The sequence below is a fragment of the Pseudophryne corroboree genome, chromosome 4, assembly GCF_028390025.1.
Source record: "Pseudophryne corroboree isolate aPseCor3 chromosome 4, aPseCor3.hap2, whole genome shotgun sequence".
NCBI classification, from domain to species: Eukaryota; Metazoa; Chordata; class Amphibia; order Anura; family Myobatrachidae; genus Pseudophryne; species Pseudophryne corroboree.
The window spans coordinates 683,356,324-683,376,738 of NC_086447.1; the positions used below are offsets into that span (position 1 = coordinate 683,356,324).

At 47.2% G+C, this 20,415-nt stretch overlaps 1 protein-coding gene across 2 annotated transcripts in view; it reads left to right on the top strand.

The window, feature by feature from the left end:
* The window catches only part of ZBTB2 (zinc finger and BTB domain containing 2), a 41,975-nt gene extending 22,722 nt beyond the window's left edge, over nt 1-19,253 (top strand). For both annotated transcript variants that reach the window (XM_063917877.1, XM_063917875.1), the window contains exons 2-3: nt 3,066-3,254; nt 15,987-19,253. In XM_063917877.1, the coding sequence (XP_063773947.1) occupies nt 3,082-3,254; nt 15,987-17,355 (1,542 nt within the window). In that variant the 5' untranslated portion in view covers nt 3,066-3,081 and the 3' untranslated portion in view covers nt 17,356-19,253. The remainder of the gene's footprint in view (nt 1-3,065; nt 3,255-15,986) is intronic.
* Nucleotides 19,254-20,415: the final 1,162 nt, after the last annotated feature.

Genomic DNA, 20,415 nt, shown 5'->3' on the forward strand with positions numbered 1-20,415 from the left:
TTTAGCAGATGAGAGTTCAGGTTCAGGGGCTTCTTTGCCTCCCAATGGGTCGGTAGCACTTTGGGCATAACAAGAACCACCTTGGGCTACATTTTCCACATTGTTAAACACGCTTGTAACAAAATTGACGCCCCCTGTGGGACCACCTGTGCCGTTACCACAGATTATGGTCCCCGCTGTGAACCCGCCATGGGCGGATCAGCTTTCCACTCAGTTACAGCATTTGAACCGATCCATATCCAAATCTAAGGGTCACTCTCGCCCGCATAAGACTAAGTCGTCTTCTAAAAGGGCCATTACCTCCTCCCGATCCGCGGCCTTAACTGATACGTCCTCCAAGGAGGACGGTGCTTATACTGATCCCTCGGACACTGACGCTGATATTTCAGATGGGGAGGGGAAATTGTCCGTGGATGTTCGGATTTGATTGAGGCGATACGGCTCATTCTTCAGATGGCTGAGGATTCTGAGCCTGAGACTGTCTCCAAGAAACCTGATAGGTTTAAGCGTAAGAAGGTGGTTAAGCAGGTCCTACCCTACTCTAAACACCTGATTGACATACGTCAGGAATCCTGGGAAAATCCGGGGACAAAGTTTACACCGAATAAGAGACTGTTGGCTCGCTATCCTCTCTCTGCGGAGGTGTGTAAAAATTGGGACACACCTCCACCTGTAGATTCTCATATGGCGCGTATGGTTGTTTCCTCTGCCCTACTAGTAACTACCGTCACCTCTCTGAAGAAACCGACGGATTGTCGGGTGGAGGGCTGTTTAAAAGCGATTTATACCCTGTCTGGGGCTGTTCAAAGGCCAACTATTGCAGCGACATGGGCTGCTGAAGCTGTTGAGGCGTGGGCTCAGGAACTCGAGGCGGAACTACCTTCAGATGCTTCTGAGTATGCTCGACAATGTCTCTCATATATTGCCACGGCTTCTCTGTACCTTAAGGAGGCGGCCTCCGATGCTGGGGTGCTTGCGGTCAAGGCTGCTACTGCATCCGTTTTGGCCAGACGTATCCTTTGGTTGAGATCCTGGTCGGTGGATTTGGATTTCAGAAAAACCCTAGAGGTTCTTCCTTTCAAGGGAGACATTCTCTTTGGAGAAGACCTCAATAAGATTGTGGCTGACCTGGCTATGGCTAAAACAGCCTGCCTACCTAGTACGGCTCCTTCCGCACAGAAGGCTAAAAGTACTTTCCCTCGGCCCTTTCGTACTCCAGGTAAAGCAGAAGGTCAGGCGTACCCAAAGCAAGCCCGTGCTTCCAGACCGAAGCGTGCTTGGGTCGCCCGTCAACCAGCTTCAAAAACTGAGAAGCCTGCAGTATGACCGGGCGGGCCTCCCCCTGGCGGATCCCAGTGTGGGGGCCGACTTCTAGGTTTTACCCAGGAATGGTTGAAGACCACTTCGGACACCTGGGTACGGGAAGTCGTCGCTCGTGGTTACGCCATACCCTTCAAGAATCGCCCCCCTCATCGATTTTGCCTAACAGATGTGCCACTGGATCCGGCAACAGCAAACACGTTGCACTCGGTGGTACGTTCCCTCCTGTCCACAGGAGTGTTGGTACAGGTGCCTCTGACTCAGAGGGACGGGGGGGGGGGGGGGTTCTATTCACCACTGTTTCTAGTTCCGAAACAGAACGGGTTCTCACGACCCATTCTCAATCTGAAGTCCTTGAACAAGCATGTGCGAATTTCCAAGTTCCGTATGGAAACGCTGCGCTCTATTGTTATAAGCCATGAAGCCTGGGGACTATATGGTCTCCCTGGACATACAGGATGCCTACCTACATATTCCTATTGCGGCATCTCATCAGCAGTACCTGCAGTTTGCAGTGGGCAACCTTCATTACCAATTTCGGATGTTACCTTTTGGTTTGACAACGGCTCCGCGAGTCTTCACCAAGGTTATGGCGGTCATGACGAGTTCCCCAGAACTTCTGCTGTATCATCTCGATTTGACAATCCAGTGCATGAAAGCCCACAGATGGCTGATCAACTGGAAGAAATCCTCCTTGGTTCCGGCTCAGAGCATGGGACACCTGGGAGCGTTATTGGACACCCACAACCAGCGGTTGTTCCTGTCTCAGGAGAAAGTCCTGAAGCTTCAGGTCAAGATCCGATGCTTCCTATCCCGTCCGCAAGTGTCTATTCATTCGGCAATGCAAGTGCTAGGTCTCATGGTGTCGGCTTTCAACATGGTGGAATATGCTCAATTCCATTCTCGCTCTCTGCAGAAGTTGATTCTGTCCAAGTGGGATGGTCTGCCTCACCGGATAAGATCTCACATGATCTCTCTATCTCCAGAGGTCCGTCTGTCACTGAGCTGGTGGCTTCAGGACCAACGATTGAGCAGGGGCCATCCCTTCTGGATATCCAACTGGGTCCTGCTGACGACGGAAGCCAGTCTGAGAGGTTGGGGCGCAGTGTTGGAACAACACTCTCTCCAGGGTTGGTGGACCGAGGAGGAGTCTACTCCCGATAAACATTCTGGAGCTGATACAGAACAGACCTGTTCAAGTACAATCGGACAATGCCACCACGGTGGTGTACATCAATCTTCAGGGCGGAACTCGAAGCCGCGTGGCTATGAGGGAAGTATCAAGGATTCCTCAGTGAGCAGAACGCCATCTTCCGGTCATATCAGCAGTGTTCATTCCGGGCGTTCTGAACTGGGAGGCGGACTATCTCAGTCGTCCGGACGTGCACGCTGGAGAAGGGAGCCTACATCCGGAGGTCTCCCAGATGTGGACCTGATGGCGTCTCGACACAATCACACATAATTATTGTTAAATACTGTTTGCATTTATGGTTTTGTCTACCTTGTTCTGCTATTCTCTATTACATGGTAATTCTCAACTGAAAGTCTATTGTATCTGAACCCCACCCATAGTTAGCATTTTTGTTGATTAAACATTATACAAATACGGTCAACTTGATGATTGTTTAGGGTGACTTTACTCCTTGTCTTTTATTAGAAGAGCATCTACATTTATTTATGTTACAAAACAACATTTTTACATAGTTACTGCTCAGAGTAATCAATTTTTTTTCTTTTCTTTGCAGGCTCCATAGAAAAAAGATGGATTTGGCCAACCATGGCCTTATACTCTTGCAACAATTAAATGCCCAGAGAGAATTTGGGTTCCTGTGTGACTGCACAGTTGCCATTGGAGATGTCTACTTTAAGGCACACAAGTCCGTTCTTGCATCATTCTCCAACTATTTCAAAATGCTATTTGTGCACCAGACAAGGTAATTTAAAAAACTCCTATCTATCTATCTATCTATCTATCTATCTATCTATCTATCTATCTATCTATCTATCTATCTATATATATATATATATATATATATATATATATAATTTATATGTGTGTGGCACTCACAACCACTTGTCAAATAAACGAGAGTAGACAGAAGAGCCTACTGTCTACTCTAGTTTATTTGACAAGTGGTTGTGAGTGCCGCACCTCTGCACTTTGTATTTATCCATGTTGTGAGGGCACCAAACCCAATTATCCATCTTTATGGAGTGCCAGGTCTGCTGTTTTGTGTATATATGTGTATGTGTATATACAACAATATAAAAGTTTACGTAGCAGCCCTGGGTGTCCGTATTTATGGAAATAGAGTTTAAATAGTGACCGTATACTTAAAATCAATAGATTACAATGTGAACAGTTAGCAATACATATGCATATATTATGCAGTATCATAATTTACTTTATTAGTAGGTGTCTTGTGTTTCTTAGTGAGTCAATCTCAATTGTCATTTGATAATGGTAATTAAAATTTAGCATATGTCATTTGTATCATTATGTTATTAACAAATATCATCATTTGATTAACAAAAATTGTGTAAATATTCCATCCTTTTATAGTAAGAGAAAAGCAAAGCTATGCTTATTTAAAAAGGGGCTGATTTAGGGGTCTATTTACTAAGCCTTGGAGAGAGATAAAGTGGACAGAGAAAGTACCAGCCAATCAGCTCCTAATTGCCATGTTACAGGCTGTGTTTGAAAAAAATGACCTGGTTGGTTGGTTCTTTCTCTCTCTAAGGCTTAGTAAATAGACCCCTCTATCCTCAAATTAGTCATGTATTCAGGCATTTTGCATAGTTTTACGGTAAATTTAATTAGTTTTGCTTTTCTTTTGTTTCTCTGTAACGTAACTTCTACTGGAAGTTTTTGAGATCACTGACCACAACTGGTTAAACGTTAGGAATGTACAGTATGGACATTGCTAGATTACCTTTAGTTAAGAGTTTTCTGCAGTGTGGCAATTAGTAACAAGTTAATTTCAAATATTTAAGAGAGATGCTTCTGGATATTACATCTTATTGTTAACTGTTGCATCAGTGAAGGGGATAAAAATGTCAGTGTGTTTTTATTTTATCGCCATCCTCTTTGTTCTAGCACTAGTATGGATGGCATATATACTAGTACGTCCTTTTTACAGCACAGCATTAATATGAATCTGTAACGTGCCAATGTATGGTAACTGTTTTAAATTAATTTAAACTCGCGGAGCAAAATAGGACCACTAAATCTAAAATAGAAGATGGATTGTAACATAGAACTGTTAATATGTGAGGAGGTTATATAAGGAATTTTCTTTCAGTGGTTGCCAGTAATCCCGTTGAATGACTAGTCAATTCTTTGGAGCCGGTAATGGGTGGATAATGTAAATGCAATGTCAAATATCTAATTTTCTCTGACGTCCTAGTGGATGCTGGGAACTCCGTAAGGACCATGGGGAATAGCGGCTCCGCAGGAGACTGGGCACAACTAAAGAAAGCTTTAGGTCACCTGGTGTGCACTGGCTCCTCCCACTATGACCCTCCTCCAAGCCTCAGTTAGATTTTGTGCCCGGCCGAGGTTGGATGCACACTAGGGGCTCTCCTGAGCCCTTAGAAAGAAAGTATAGATTTAGGTTTTTTATTTTCAGTGAGACCTGCTGGCAACAGGCTCACTGCAGCGAGGGACTAAGGGGAGAAGAAGCGAACTCGCCTGCTTGCAGCCGGATTGGGCTTCTTAGGCTACTGGACACCATTAGCTCCAGAGGGATCGACCGCAGGCCCAGTCCTTGGTGTTCGGTCCCGGAGCCGCGCCGCCGTCCCCCTTACAGAGCCAGAAGCAAGAAGAGGTCTGGAAAATCGGCGGCAGAAGACATCAGTCTTCACCAAGGTAGCGCACAGCACTGCAGCTGTGCGCCATTGCTCCTCATGTACACCTCACACTCCGGTCACTGAGGGTGCAGGGCGCTGGGGGGGGGGCGCCCTGAGCAGCAATATTAACACCTTGGCTGGCAAAAATACCACAATATATAGCCCCAGAGGCTATATATGTGGTAAATACCCCTGCCAGAATCCAGAAAAAAGCGGGAGAAAAGTCCGCGAAAAAGGGGCGGAGCTATCTCCCTCAGACACACTGGCGCCATTTTCTCTTCACAGTGCAGCTGGAAGAAAGCTCCCCAGGCTCTCCCCTGTAGCTTTCAGGCTCAAAGGGTTAAAAAGAGACGGGGGGCACTAAATTTAGGCGCAATATTATATATACAAGCAGCTATTGGGGAAATTTCACTCAGTTATAGTGTTAATCCCCACATTATATAGCGCTCTGGTGTGTGCTGGCATACTCTCTCTCTGTCTCCCCAAAGGGCTTTGTGGGGTCCTGTCCTCAGTCAGAGCATTCCCTGTGTGTGTGCGGTGTGTCGGTACAGCTGTGTCGACATGTTTAATGAGGAGGCTTATATGGTGACGGAGCAGATGCCGATAAATGTGATGTCGCCCCCTGTGGGGCCGACACCAGAGTGGATGTTTAGGTGAAAGGTATTAACCGACAGTGTCAACTCCTTACATAAAAGGGTGGATGACGTAACAGCTGTGGGACAGCCGGCTTCTCAGTCCGCGCCTGCCCAGGCGTCTCAAAGGCCATCAGGGGCTCAAAAAAACGCCCGCTCACTCAGATGGCAGACACAGATGTCGACACGGAGTCTGACTCCAGTGTCGACAAGGTTGAGACATATACACAATCCACTAGGAACATCCGTGACTTAATCCCGGCAATAAAAAATGTGTTACACATTTCTGACATTAACCCAAGTACCACTAAAAAAGGGTTTTATGTTTGGGGAGAAAAAGCAGGCAGTGTTTTGTTCCCCCATCAGATGAATGAATGAAGTGTGTGAAAAGCGTGGGTTCCGCCCCGATAAGAAACTGGTAATTTCTAAAAAGTTACTGATGGCGTACCCTTTCCCGCCAGAGGATAAGTTACGCTGGGAGATATCCCCTAGGGTGGATAAGGCGCTCACACGGTTGTCAAAAAAGGTGGCACTGCCGTTTTAGGAACGGCATCTTTGAAGGTACCTGTTGATAAAAAGCAGGAGGCTATCCTGAAGTCTGTATTTACACACTCAGGTACTAGACTGAGACCTGCAGATCGTGCTGCTGCAGCGTGGTCGGTGACCCTGTCACACATGAGAACATATAAAAGACGTCGTCTTATATATGAGGGATGCACAGAGGGATATTTTGCCGGCTGGCATCCAAAATGAATGTAATGACCATTCTGTCAGGAGGGTATTAGAGACCTGTCACTGGACAGGTGATGCTGACTTTAAAAGGCGCATAGAGACTCTGCCTTATAAGGGTGAGGAATTATTTGGGGATGGTCTCTGGGACCTCGTATCCATTACCTCAGGTTTCCTCACAGACTAAGAAAGCACTGTATTATCAGGTACAGTCCTTTCGGCTTCAGAAAAGCAAGCGGGTCAAAGGCGCTTCCTTTCTGTACAGAGACATGGGGAGAGGGAAAAAGCTGCACCAGTCAGCCTGTTCTCAGAATCAAAATTCTTCTCTCGCTTCCTCTGAGTCCACAGCATGACGCGGGGGCTCCACAGGTGTAGCCAGGTACGGTGGGGGGCCGTCTCAAAAATTTCAGCGATCAGTGGGCTCGCTCACAGGTGGATCCCTGTTTCATTCAAGTAGTATTTCAGGGGTACAAGCTGGAATTCGAGATGTCTCCCCCCCGCCGTTTCCTCAAATATGCCTTGCCGACAACTCCCTCAGGCAGGGAGGCTGCGCTAGAGGCAATTAATAAGCTGTATTCCCAGCAGGTAATACTCAAGGTGCCCCTACTTCAACAAGGACGGGGTTACTATTCCACACGGTTTGGGGTACCGAAACCGCATGGTTCGGTGTGACCCATTTTATATTTAAAATCCTTGAACACATACATAAAAAAATTCAAGTTCAAGATGGAATCGCTCAGGGCGGTTATTGCAAGCCTGGACGAGGGGGATTACATGGGATCCCGGGACATCAAGGATGCTTACCTGCATGTCCCCATTTTACCATCCTCGCCAGGAGTACCTCAGATTTGTGGTACAGGATTACCATTACCAAGTCCAGACACTGCCGTTTGGACTGTACATGGCACCGAGGGTGTTTACCAAGGTAATGGCCAAAATGATGATACTCCTTCGAAAAAAGGGAGTTTTTAATTATCCCGTACTTGGACAATATCCTTTATAAGGGCAAGGTCCAAGGAGCAGTTGCTAGTCGGGGTAGCACTATTTTGGAAAGTGCTACAACAGCACGGTTGGATTCTAAACAGTCCAAAGTCACAGCTGGTTCCTACGACACGTCTACTGTTCCTGGGGATGGTTCTGGACACAGAACAGAAATAAGTGTTTCTCCCGGAGGAGAAAGCCAAGGAACTGTCATCTCTAGTCAGAGACCTCCTGAAGCAAAAACAGGTATCGGTGCATCATTGCACGCAAGTCCTGGGAAAAAATGGTAGCTTCCTACGAAGCAATCCCATTCGGCAGGTTCCATGCAAGAGGGCCGCAGGTTCGGCATACAGGACTAGGTCCTAGTGACCATGGATGCCAGCCTTTGAGGCGGGGGGGCAGTCACACAGGGAAAAAACTTCCAGGGACTTTGGTCAAGTCAAGTGACTTTCCTACACATAAATATTCTGGAACTGAGGGCCATTTACAATGCCCTGAGTCAGGCAAGGCCTCTGCTTCAAAACCAGCCGGTACTGATCCAATCAGACAACATCACGGCAGTCGCCCATCGGAAAATCATGTGTTAACACTGTCAGCAGTGTTCATTCCCGGAGTGGACGACTGGGAAGCAGATCTTCTCAGCGGACACGACCTCCACCCGGGAGAGTGGGGATTTCATCCAGAAGTCTTCCAAAGGATTGTACACCATTGGGAAAGGCCACAGGTGGACATGATGGCGTCCCGCCTCAACAAAAAGCTATAAAAGATATTGCGCCAGGTCAAAGGACCCTCAGGCGATAGCTGTGGACGCTCTGGTAACACCGTGGGTGTACCAGTCGGTTTATGTGTTCCTCCCTCTGCCTCTCATACAAAAGGTACTGAGAATAATAGGAAGGGGAGGAGTAAGAACGATACTCGTGGTTCCGGATTGGCCAAGAAGAGCTTGGTACCCAGAACTTCAAGAAATTATATCAGAGGACCCATGGCCTCTGCCGCTCAGACAGGACCTGCGGCAGCAGGGGCCCTGTCTGTTCCAAGACTTACCGCGGCTACGTTTTGACGGCATGGCGGTTGAACGCCGGATCCTAAAGGAAAAGGGCATTCCGGAGGAAGTCATTCCTACGCTGATTCAAGCCAGGAAAGATGTAACTGCAAAACATTATCACCGCATATGGCGAAAATATGTTGCTTGGTGTGAGGCCAAAAAGGCCCCAACAGAGGAATTTCAACTAGGTCGATTTCTGCATTTCCTACAAGCAGGAGTGTCTATGGGCCTAAAATTAGGCTCCATTAAGGTACAGATCTCGGCTCTGTCGATTTTCTTCCAAAAGAACTAGCTTCAGTACCTGAAGTTCAGACATTGTAAAAGGAGTGCTGCATATTCAGCCCCCGGTTGTGCCTCCAGTGGCACCTTGGGTTCTCAACGTGGTGTTGAGTTTCTTAAAATCACATTGGTGTGAGCCACTAAAAACCGTGGATCTAAAATATCTCACTCGGAAAGTGGTCATGTTATTGGCCTTGGCTTCGGCCAGGCGTGTATCAGAATTGGCGGCTTTGTCATATAAAAGTCCTTATCTGATTTTCCATATGGATAGGGCAGAATTGAGGACTCGTCCCCAGTTTCTCCCTAAGGTGATATCAGCTTTTCACTTGAACCAACTATTGTAGTGCCTGCGGCTACTAGGGACTTGGAGGATTCCAAGTTACTGGACGTAGTCAGGCCCTTGAAAAATTATGTTTCCAGGACGGCTAGAGTCAGGAGAACTGACTCGCTGTTTATCCTGTATGCACCCAGCAAACTGGGTGCTCCTGCTTCTAAGCAGACTATTGCTCGCTGGATTTGTAGCACAATTCAGCTGGCGCATTCTGCGGCTGGACTACCGCAGCCAAAATCTGTAAAAGCCCATTCCACAAGGAAGGTGGGCTCATCTTGGGCAGCTGCCCGAGGGGTCTCGGCTTTCCAACTTTGCCGAGCTGCAACTTGATCAGGGGCAAAAACAAAATTGATACCCTGGCTGAGGAGGACCTGGAGTTCTCTCATTCGGTGCTGCAGAGTCATCCGCACTCTCCCGCCCGTTTGGGAGCTTTGGTATAATCCCCATGGTCCTTACGGAGTTCCCAGCATCCACTAGGACGTCAGAGAAAATAAGATTTTACTCACCGGTAAATCTATTTCTCGTAGTCCGTAGTGGATGCTGGGCGCCCATCCCAAGTGCGGATTGTCTGCAATACTTGTATATAGTTATTGCCTAACTAAAGGGTTATTGTTGAGCCATCTGTTGAGAGGTTCAGTTATATTCATACTGTTAACTGGGTATAGTATCACGAGTTATACGGTGTGATTGGTGTGGCTGGTATGAGTCTTACCCGGGATTCAAAATCCTTCCTTATTATGTCAGCTCGTCCGGGCACAGTGTCCTAGCTGAGGCTTGGAGGAGGGTCATAGTGGGAGGAGCCAGTGCACACCAGGTGACCTAAAGCTTTCTTTAGTTGTGCCCAGTCTCCTGCGGAGCCGCTATTCCCCATGGTCCTTACAGAGTTCCCAGCATCCACTACGGACTACGAGAAATAGATTTACCGGTGAGTAAAATCTTATTTTGTCAAGATATGGGAACTTTTGCAATTATATTTGTAGTGTTATCAATAGCTCTTTTAAATGTTGCAATTTATTTTAGGTCAGTGATTATTTTAGATTGATATCAAAACCTGTGCATCCTTATTTATGCATTGCTTTTGTTTTCCCTCTTTCCTCCTTATGGTGATATATATATTTCTCTAACGTCCTAGTGGATGCTGGGGACTCCGTAAGGACCATGGGGAATAGACAGGCTCCGCAGGAGACTGGGCACTCTAAGAAAGATTTTGTACTACTGGTGTGCACTGGCTCCTCCCTCTATGCCCCTCCTCCAGACCTCAGTTAGAATCTGTGCCCGGACAGAGCTGGGTGCATTTTAGTGAGCTCTCCTGAGCTTGCTAATAAGAAAGTATTTTAGTTAGGTTTTTTATTTTCAGAGAGCTTCTGCTGGCAACAGACTCTCTGCTACGTGGGACTGAGGGGAGAGAAGCAAACCTACTAACTGCGGCTAGGTTGCGCTTCTTAGGCTACTGGACACCATTAGCTCCAGAGGGATCGAACACAGGAACCTGACCTTGTCGTCCGTTCCCGGACCGCGCCGCCGTCCCCCTCGCAGAGCCAGAAGACAGAAGCCGGCGGGTTGAAGCAAGAAGACGTCAAAATCGGCGGCAGAAGACTCCTGTCTTCATATGAGGTAGCGCACAGCACTGCAGCTGTGCGCCATTGCGCCCACACTAACCCACACACTCCGGTCACTGTAGGGTGCAGGGCGCAGGGGGGGGGCGCCCTGGGCAGCAATTAAGTACCTCCTGGCAAAAGCAGCATATATACAGTTGGACACTGTTATATGCATGGGCCCCCGCCATTAATTTTACACAAAATCGCGGGACAGAAGCCCGCCGCTGAGGGGGCGGGGCCTTCTTCCTCAGCACTCACCAGCGCCATTTTCTCTCCACAGCTCCGCTGAGAGGAAGCTCCCCAGGCTCTCCCCTGCAGACTCACGGTAGAAAGGGTAAAAAGAGAGGGGGGGCACATAAATTTAGCGCATTAATTATATATACAGCAGCTACTGGGTAAACACTAAGTTACTGTGTGATTCCTGGGTCATATAGCGCTGAGGTGTGTGCTGGCATACTCTCTCTCTGTCTCTCCAAAAGGCCTTGTGGGGGTCCTGTCCTCATATAGAGCATTCCCTGTGTGTGTGGTGTGTCGGTACGCGTGTGTCGACATGTTTGACGAAGAGGGCTATGTGGAGGCAGAGCAAGTGCAGATGAATGACGTGTCTCCGCCGACGGCGCCGACACCTGATTGGATGGATATGTTGGAAGGTGTTAAATGATAATGTAAACTCCTTACATAAAAGGTTGGATAAAGCTGAAACCTTGGGACAGTCGGGGTCTCAGCCCATGCCTGATCCTACAGCGCAGAGGCCGTCAGGCTCTCAGAAGCGCCCACTATCCAAAATTGTTGACACAGATATCGACACAGATTCTGACTCCAGTGTCGATGACGATGATGCAAAATTGCAGCCTAAAATGGCTAAAGCCATCCGCTACATGATTATAGCAATGAAGGATGTTTTGCACATATCAGAGGTAAACCCTGTCCCTGACGAGAGGGTTTATATGTATGGGGAGTAAAAGCAAGAGGTGACTTTTCCCCCTTCACATGAGTTAAATGAATTATGTGAGAAAGCGTGGGATTCCCCCGATGAGAAAGTGCTGATTTCCAAAAGGTTACTTATGGCGTACCCTTTCCCGCCAACGGACAGGATGCGCTGGGAATCCTCCCCTAGGTTAGATAAAGCTCTGACACGCTTATCTAAGAAGGTGGCCCTGCCGTCACAGGATACGGCCGCCCTAAAGGATCCTGCAGATAGGAAGCAGGAAAGTATCCTGAAGTCTGTTTATACACATTCAGGTACTCTACTGAGGCCGGCAATTGCGTCGGCCTGGATGTGTAGTGCTGTAGCAGCATGGACAGATAATCTGTCTGAGGAAATGGATACCTTAGACAAGGATACCATTCTACTGACCCTGGGGCATATAAAAGACGCTGTCCTATATATGAGGGATGCCCAGAGGGACATTTGCCTACTGGGCTCTAGAATAAATGCAATGTCAATTTCTGCCAGAATGGTCCTGTGGACTCGGCAATGGACAGGTGATGCCGACTCCAAAAACCACATGGAGGTGTTACCTTACAAGGGTGAGGAATTGTTTGGGGACGGTCTCTCGGACCTAGTTTCCACAGCTACGGCTGGGAAGTCAAACTTTTTGCCATATATTCCCTCACAGCCTAAGAAAGCACCGTATTACCAAATGCAGTCCTTTCGATCACAAAGAAGCAAGAAGGTCAGAGGTGCGTCCTTTCTTGCCAGAGGCAGGGGTAGAGGAAATAAGCTGCACCATACAGCTAGTTCCCAGGAACAGAAATCCTCCCCGGCTTCCACTAAATCCACCGCATGACGCTGGGGCTCCACAGGAGCCAGGAGCGGTGGGGGCGCGTCTCCGAAATTTCAGCCACCAGTGGGTTCGCTCACAGGCGGATCCCTGGGTTATACAGATTGTGTCTCAGGAATACAAGCTGGAATTCGAAGTGATGCCCCCTCACCGTTACCTCAAATCGGCCCTGCCAGCTTCCCCCATGGAACGGGAAGTGGTGTTAGCGGCAATTCACAAGTTATATTTCCAGCAGGTGGTGGTAAAGGTTCCCCTCCTTTAACAAGGAAGAGGATACTATTCCACAATGTTTGTGGTACCGAAACCGGACGGTTCGGTCAGACCCATATTGAATTTAAAGTCCCTGAACATTTATCTGAAAAGATTCAAGTTCAAAATGGAATCGCTCAGAGCGGTCATTGCAAGCCTGGAAGAGGGGGATTTTATGGTGTCTCTGGACATCAAGGATGCTTACTTGCATGTCCCCATTTATCCACCTCATCAGGAGTACCTCAGATTTGTGGTACAGGACTGTCATTACCAATTCCAGACGTTGCCGTTTGGGCTCTCCACGGCACCGAGAATATTTACCAAGGTAATGGCGGAAATGATGGTGCTCCTTCGAAAGCAAGGAGTCACGATTATCCCATACTTGGACGATCTCCTAATAAAGGCGAGGTCCAGAGAGCAGTTGCTAATCAGCGTAGCACACTCTCAGGAAGTGTTGCAACAGCACGGCTGGATTCTGAATATCCCAAAGTCGCAGCTGATTCCCACAACGCGTCTGCCTTTTCTGGGCATGATTCTGGACACGGACCAGAAGAAGGTATTTCTCCCGGCGGAGAAGGCTCAAGAGCTCGTGACTCTAGTCAGAGACCTCTTAAGACCGAAACAGGTGTCGGTGCATCGCTGCACGCGAGTCCTGGGAAAGATGGTGGCATCATACGAAGCCATTCCCTTCAGCAGGTTCCATGCGAGGATCTTTCAATGGGATCTGTTGGACAAGTGGTCCGGATCGCATCTTCAGATGCATCGGCTGATCACCCTGTCCCCGAGGGCCAGGGTGTCTCTTCTGTGGTGGCTACAGAGTGCTCACCTTCTCGAGGGCCGCAGGTTCGGCATACAGGACTGGGTCCTGGTGACCACGGATGCGAGCCTCCGAGGGTGGGGGGCAGTCACTCAGGGAAGAAACTTCCAAGGGTTGTGGTCAAGTCAGGAGGCTTGTCTGCACATAAATATCCTGGATCTAAGGGCCATATACAACGCCCTGAGTCAAGCGGAGCTGATTCAGTCAGACAACATCAACGCAGTGGCTCATGTAAGCCGCCGGGGCTGCACAAGAAGCAGAGTGGCGATGGCGGAAGCCACCAGGATTCTTCATTGGGCGGAGAATCACGTGCAAGCACTGTCAGCAGTGTTCATTCCGGGAGTGGACAACTGGGAAGCAGACTTCCTCAGCAGGCACGACCTCCACCCGGGAGAATGGGGACTTCATCACGAAGTCTTCACTCAGATTACAAATCGGTGGGAACTGCCACAGGTAGACATGATGGCGTCCCGTCTCAACAAAAAGCTACAAAGGTATTGCGCCAGGTCAAGAGACCCTCAGGCGATAGCTGTGGACGCACTGGTAACACCGTGGGTGTTCCAGTCGGTCTATGTGTTTCCTCCTCTTCCTCTCATACCCAAGGTGCTGAGAATCGTAAGAAGAAGAGGAGTGAGAACAATACTCATTGTTCCGGATTGGCCAAGAAGGACTTGGTACCCGGAACTGCAAGAAATGCTCACAGAGGACCCGTGGCCTCTGCCTCTCAGACAGGACCTGTTGCAACAGGGGCCCTGTCTGTTCCAAGACTTACCCCGGCTGCGTTTGACGGCATGGCGGTTGAACGCAGGATCCTAGCGGAAAAAGGCATTCCGGAGGAAGTTATTCCTACACTGATAAAGGCTAGGAAGGATGTGACCGCAAGACACTATCACCGTATATGGCGAAAATATGTTGCCTGGTGTGAGGCCAGGATGGCCCCTACAGAGGAATTCCAGCTGGGTCGGTTCCTGCACTTCCTACAGTCTGGAGTGACTATGGGCCCAAAGTTGGGGTCCATAAAGGTCCAGATTTCGGCCCTATCCATTTTCTTTCAAAAGGAACTGGCATCTCTTCCTGAAGTTCAGACGTTTGTTAAGGGAGTGCTGCATATTTAGCCCACTTTTGTGCCACCAGTGGCACCTTGGGATCTCAACGTGGTGTTGGGTTTCCTGAAATCCCACTGGTTTGAGCCACTCAAGACCGTGGAGCTAAAGTATCTCACGTGGAAGGTGGTCATGCTATTGGCCTTAGCTTCGGCTAGGCGTGTGTCAGAATTGGCGGCTTTGTCATGTAAAAGCCCCTATCTGGTTTTCCATATGGACAGGGCAGAATTACGGACTCGTCCGCAATTTCTGCCGAAGGTAGTGTCATCTTTTCATTTGAACCAACCTATTGTGGTGCCTGCGGCTACTCGTGACTTGGAGGATTCCAAGTTGCTTGATGTAGTCAGGGCTTTGAAGATCTATGTAGCCAGGACGGCTGGAGTCAGGAAGACTGACTCGCTGTTTATCCTGTATGCATCCAACAAGCTGGGTGCTCCTGCTTCAAAGCAAACCATTGCTCGCTGGATCTGTAGCACGATTCAGCAGGCTCATTCTGCGGCTGGTTTGCCGCATCCAAAATCAGTGAAAGCCCATTCCACTAGGAAGGTGGGCTCTTCTTGGGCGGCTGCCCGAGGGGTCTCGGCATTACAGCTTTGCCGAGCAGCTACTTGGTCGGGTACAAACACATTTGCTAAGTTCTACAAGTTTGATACCCTGGCTGAGGAGGACCTTGTGTTTGCCCATTCGGTGCTGCAGAGTCATCCGCACTCTCCCGCCCGTTTGGGAGCTTTGGTATAATCCCCATGGTCCTTACGGAGTCCCCAGCATCCACTAGGACGTTTAGAGAAAATAAGATTTTACTCACCGGTAAATCTATTTCTCGTAGTCCGTAGTGGATGCTGGGCGCCTGTCCCAAGTGCGGATTTTCTGCTATACGTGTACATAGTTATTGCTTAATAAAGGGTTATGTTATGTGGGCATCCATTGTTGATGCTCTGTTGTTGTTGTTCATACTGTTGACTGGGTAAGTTTATCACAAGTTATAGGGTGTGATTGGTGTGGCTGGTATGAGTCTTACCCTGGATTCCAAAATCCTTTCCTTATAATGTCAGCTCTTCCGGGCACAGTTTCCTTAACTGAGGTCTGGAGGAGGGGCATAGAGGGAGGAGCCAGTGCACACCAGTAGTACTAAATCTTTCTTAGAGTGCCCAGTCTCCTGCGGAGCCCGTCTATTCCCCATGGTCCTTACGGAGTCCCCAGCATCCACTACGGACTACGAGAAATAGATTTACCGGTGAGTAAAATCTTATTTTTTTTTCCCACCTGCAGTGAATGTGTTCGCTTGAAATCAACAGACATCCAGCCTGACATCTTTAGCTATCTCTTACATCTGATGTACACTGGAAAGATGGCACCTCAACTCATCGATCCTGTGCGCCTCGAGCAAGGAATAAAGTTTTTGCATGCCTTTCCTTTAATCCAAGAGGCCAGCCTTGCAAGTCATGGTGGGTTTTCTCACCCAGATCAGGTTTTCCCACTTGCCTCTTCTCTTTATGGGATTCAGATAGCAGATCATCAGATAAGGCCGCCACCAAAAGTCACCCCAGCAGCGGAGAAGGCCAGTCGTGAACCTCGATCACAATCCTCCAGGTTAAATCAGGATACAGCATCAGATAATGTGCAGTTAACTCCACTCCCACCTTCACTGCCTGCAGCAAACAGGACAAATTTAACTTTTTCTGAACCTGTACATGCTCCTTTGTCTCCTGAGCCAACTTCTTCTGTTCTTCCTGCAGCATCGTTGGAGGAAAATAGCATGGAAGAGTCGCCAAATGAGGAGCAGAACACATCCCTGACAATAGCTCATGTCAAGCCAAGCATCATGAAGAGGAATGGAAGTTTCCCCAAATACTACGCTTGCCACTTGTGTGGTCGTCGCTTTAACTTGAGGAGTAGCCTGCGTGAACACCTCCAACTTCACACTGGGATGCCGTTCAGCACCCCAACTGGGCAGGCAGAAACCAGTATTTCCCCTTCCTTCTGTAACAATGGATCAGAGATGGGAAAAGAATCCATGGAGACAACTGAAACTGGCATAATCAGTGACAGTGATATGCCACAGATCTCAGACTCGCCAATAATAGATGGGCAGCAGCAAGCCGAGACACCGCCACCTACAGATATTGCAGACATAGATAATTTGGAGCAGGCTGATCAGGAAAGAGAAGTGAAACGTAGGAAGTACGAGTGCACTATCTGTGGGCGTAAGTTTATCCAGAAAAGCCATTGGAGGGAGCACATGTACATCCACACAGGCAAGCCATTCAAGTGCAGCACCTGCGACAAGAGCTTCTGCAGGGCAAACCAGGCTGCTAGGCATGTGTGTCTAAAGAGCTCTGATACCTACACAGTAGTGGATAAGCAGACTCTGGAGCTGTGTTCGTTTGATGAAGGCAGCCAAATGGACAACATGCTAGTTCAAACAAATAAACGTTACAAGTGCAACCTCTGCGACAAAACATTCTCTACGCCCAATGAGGTGGTCAAACATACGTGCCAAGGCCAAAACTCAGACGTCTTTGCTCTTGAAGATGAAGGGAAGTCCATCCTGCTGAGTAGTGGGGACTCTGAATCTGCAGAAAATGAAAACTCCATGCTAACAACCATTAAAAAAGAGCAAGAATCGGCTCTAGATTAATTTTGATAACTACTTATATCCTTCTTAATTTCCTACTACGTACTATTTGTTTTTTGTTTGTTTTTTTCTTATAGAAAATCTAATTTCGTTTTCTTCCGTCCTTTTTAACTTTCTTCTGCAGTGTTGGTTTGGGATATAATGCAAAACCCTGAGGACTTGTTTGGCAAACAAGACAAAAATCCCTTTATCTGGGGTTCTGTTATTCATATATCGGTTTCTTCTTTTTTTTTTTTTTTTTTTTTTATGTTGGACCTAACTAAACTGGAACATTAAAATGGCCTCCATAATGTCAGTAGAACTACTGAAGTTTAGATGAAATGCATTTTGTAGATGAGAAATGTTTAAAATGTATTTGTGCATATTTGGGAAACAAGTATTTTGGGTAAGAGAAATTTAAATAAATATAATGCATACATGTTTAATATATCATGTTTGGTTTTCCTCACGTTGCATGTCCTTGATTATATGATGCAGGGCATTGACTGACATGTATATCAAAGGATAATCAAGGGTCATGTGATAAACATTTTATATATCTTCTGAGGTTTTTTGTTTTTTTCTTATTTCACTACTTTTATAGGATTACCTGCAGTTTAGCACTGTTTGGTACTTTTTCATTTGGCTTACATTTTCTTCTTTGTCACACTTTCATTTACGTACCATAGAAAACAAACTCTTATTCTGTTTATGTATCTATTAAGCAGGAATAAATAGCAAGATGGACTACATTTACAGCCTACTTGAATTGATAGTGGTATAACTTTGTTCAGTGTAGGTGTTTGAAACTTGTTGGAGAAAAATATGAAACTCCGTGGGCATTGCTTGGTCAAGGGTATTAGTAGTAAAATAAGCCACCAAATGGGGAGATTTATAAAAACTTGGACAGAATGTACAAACCAATCAGCTCCTAACTGTCCTATTTTAAACACAGCCTGTTACATGACAGGAACTGCTGGGTTGGTACTTTAACTCTCTCCTAGGGGTCAATTCTATTCAGCGACAGTTGAATAGCGCCGGGAGTTAGCTCCCGGGACTATTCAATACAGCGCCAAGTGACACCAATTGTCGGGAATTCTTCTCTCACCCCCGGGGGATGAGAGAAGAAAACCGACAAAAGTGCTGCCGTGCGGCCGGCGTGAGGCAGATTCTGTCGGGAATCAGCATTGCGTGGAGAGTTAAGTCTGAGAATGCCCGTTCTCCAGACAATTCAACCTGTTAAGTCGGCGAGAACGGGCCTTCGCCGACTTAACATGAGCTGAATTGAATAGCGACGGGAGCTAACTCCCGGCACTATTCAACTGTCGCTGAATAGAATTGACCCCCTAGTCTTGATAAATCTCCCCCTTAATCCCCAATAAGAAGGATCTGTCCTGCCATTGAATAACCAACATAAGAGTGCATGCTTTTAAAAAATGTAATTTATGTTGATTTTTTTTTTTTCTAAACACACTTTTGGAAATTAAAAGGTCTTTGGTTTTTTTTGTTTTGGTTTTTTTTGGGGGGGGTTGTGATTTTTTTTTTTTTTTTACATTTTAATTTCTTTTTTGCAGTTCAGTGAAAGGCTGCATGCATATTATACATTTTTTCCCATCCTTTCAAATTCTACATTAAAATAAACCTAGCAACCTCCTGTGCCTTACTGCTTACAGAGGTGATAATCCCCAAGGCTGACTAACGAAAGAATTTAACTCGCACCTGAATGGAGATGGTTTTAGCCCATATCTTAACTGTGACTAGCAGGAATATATGTTCCTCTTCCTAAACTATTCACCTTACGTACCATTTATAGCACAAAGATGTGCGCTTTTATATACCGGTATGTTCAAGTATATGATACTTATGTGCTTTGTAATAGCTGAAATAAAACATTTCCTTTACACACAGTGTTCATCAAGCAATATGTGTTGAACAGTTATTTTGCAGTGATTTTCATAGAGATAAAAACAGGCAGATCAAGTGGAGTTTTTTGTTTTTTTTTGTTTAAATATGGTCTATTTAAGCAAGTCCCTATTGTATTTTCTCTGACGTCCTAAGTGGATGCTGGGACTCCGCAAGGACCATGGGGAATAGCGGCTCCGCAGGAGACTGGGCACAACTAAAAGAAAGCTTTTGGTCTAACTGGTGTGCACTGGCTCCTCTATGACCCTCCTCCAGACTTCAGTTAGAATCTTGTGCCCGGCTGAGCTGGATGCACACTAGGGGCTCTCCTGAGCTCCTAGAAAAGAAAGTATATTTTAGTTTTTTTATTTTCAGTGAGATCTGCTGGCAACAGACTCACTGCTACGAGGGACTAAGGGGAGAAGAAGCGAACCTACCTGACTGGAGATAGTTTGGGCTTCTTAGGCTACTGGACACCATTAGCTCCAGAGGGATCGAACACAGGACCCGACCTCGATCGTTCGGTCCCGGAGCCGCGCCGCCGTCCCCCTTACAGAGCCAGAAGCATGAAGATGGTCCTGGAAATCGGCGGCAGAAGACTTCGGTCTTCAACAAGGTAGCGCACAGCACTGCAGCTGTGCGCCATTGCTCCTCATGCACACCTCACACTCCGGTCACTGATGGGTGCAGGGCGCTGGGGTAGGGCGCCCTGAGCAGCAATATTTATACCTTGGCTGGCAAAAAATCACAATATATAGTCCCAGAGGCTATATATGTGATAAATACCCCTGCCAGAATCCATAAAAAAAGCGGGAGAAAAGTCAGCCGAAAAAGGGGCGGGGCTATCTCCCTCAGCACACTGGCGCCATTTTTCCCTCACAGCTCCGCTGGAAGGATCGCTCCCTGGCTCTCCCCTTCAGTTTCAAACTTCAAAAGGGTAAAAAAGAGAGGGGGGGCACTATCTTTAGGCGCAGCAATATATATATATATATATATATATATATATATATATATAAGCAGCTATAAGGGAAAACACTCAGTTATAGTGTTAATCCCTGTGTTATATAGCGCTCTGGTGTGTGCTGGCATACTCTCTCTCTGTCTCCCCAAAGGGCTTTGTGGGGTCCTGTCCTCTGTCAGAGCATTCCCTGTGTGTGTGTGGTGTGTCGGTACGGCTGTGTC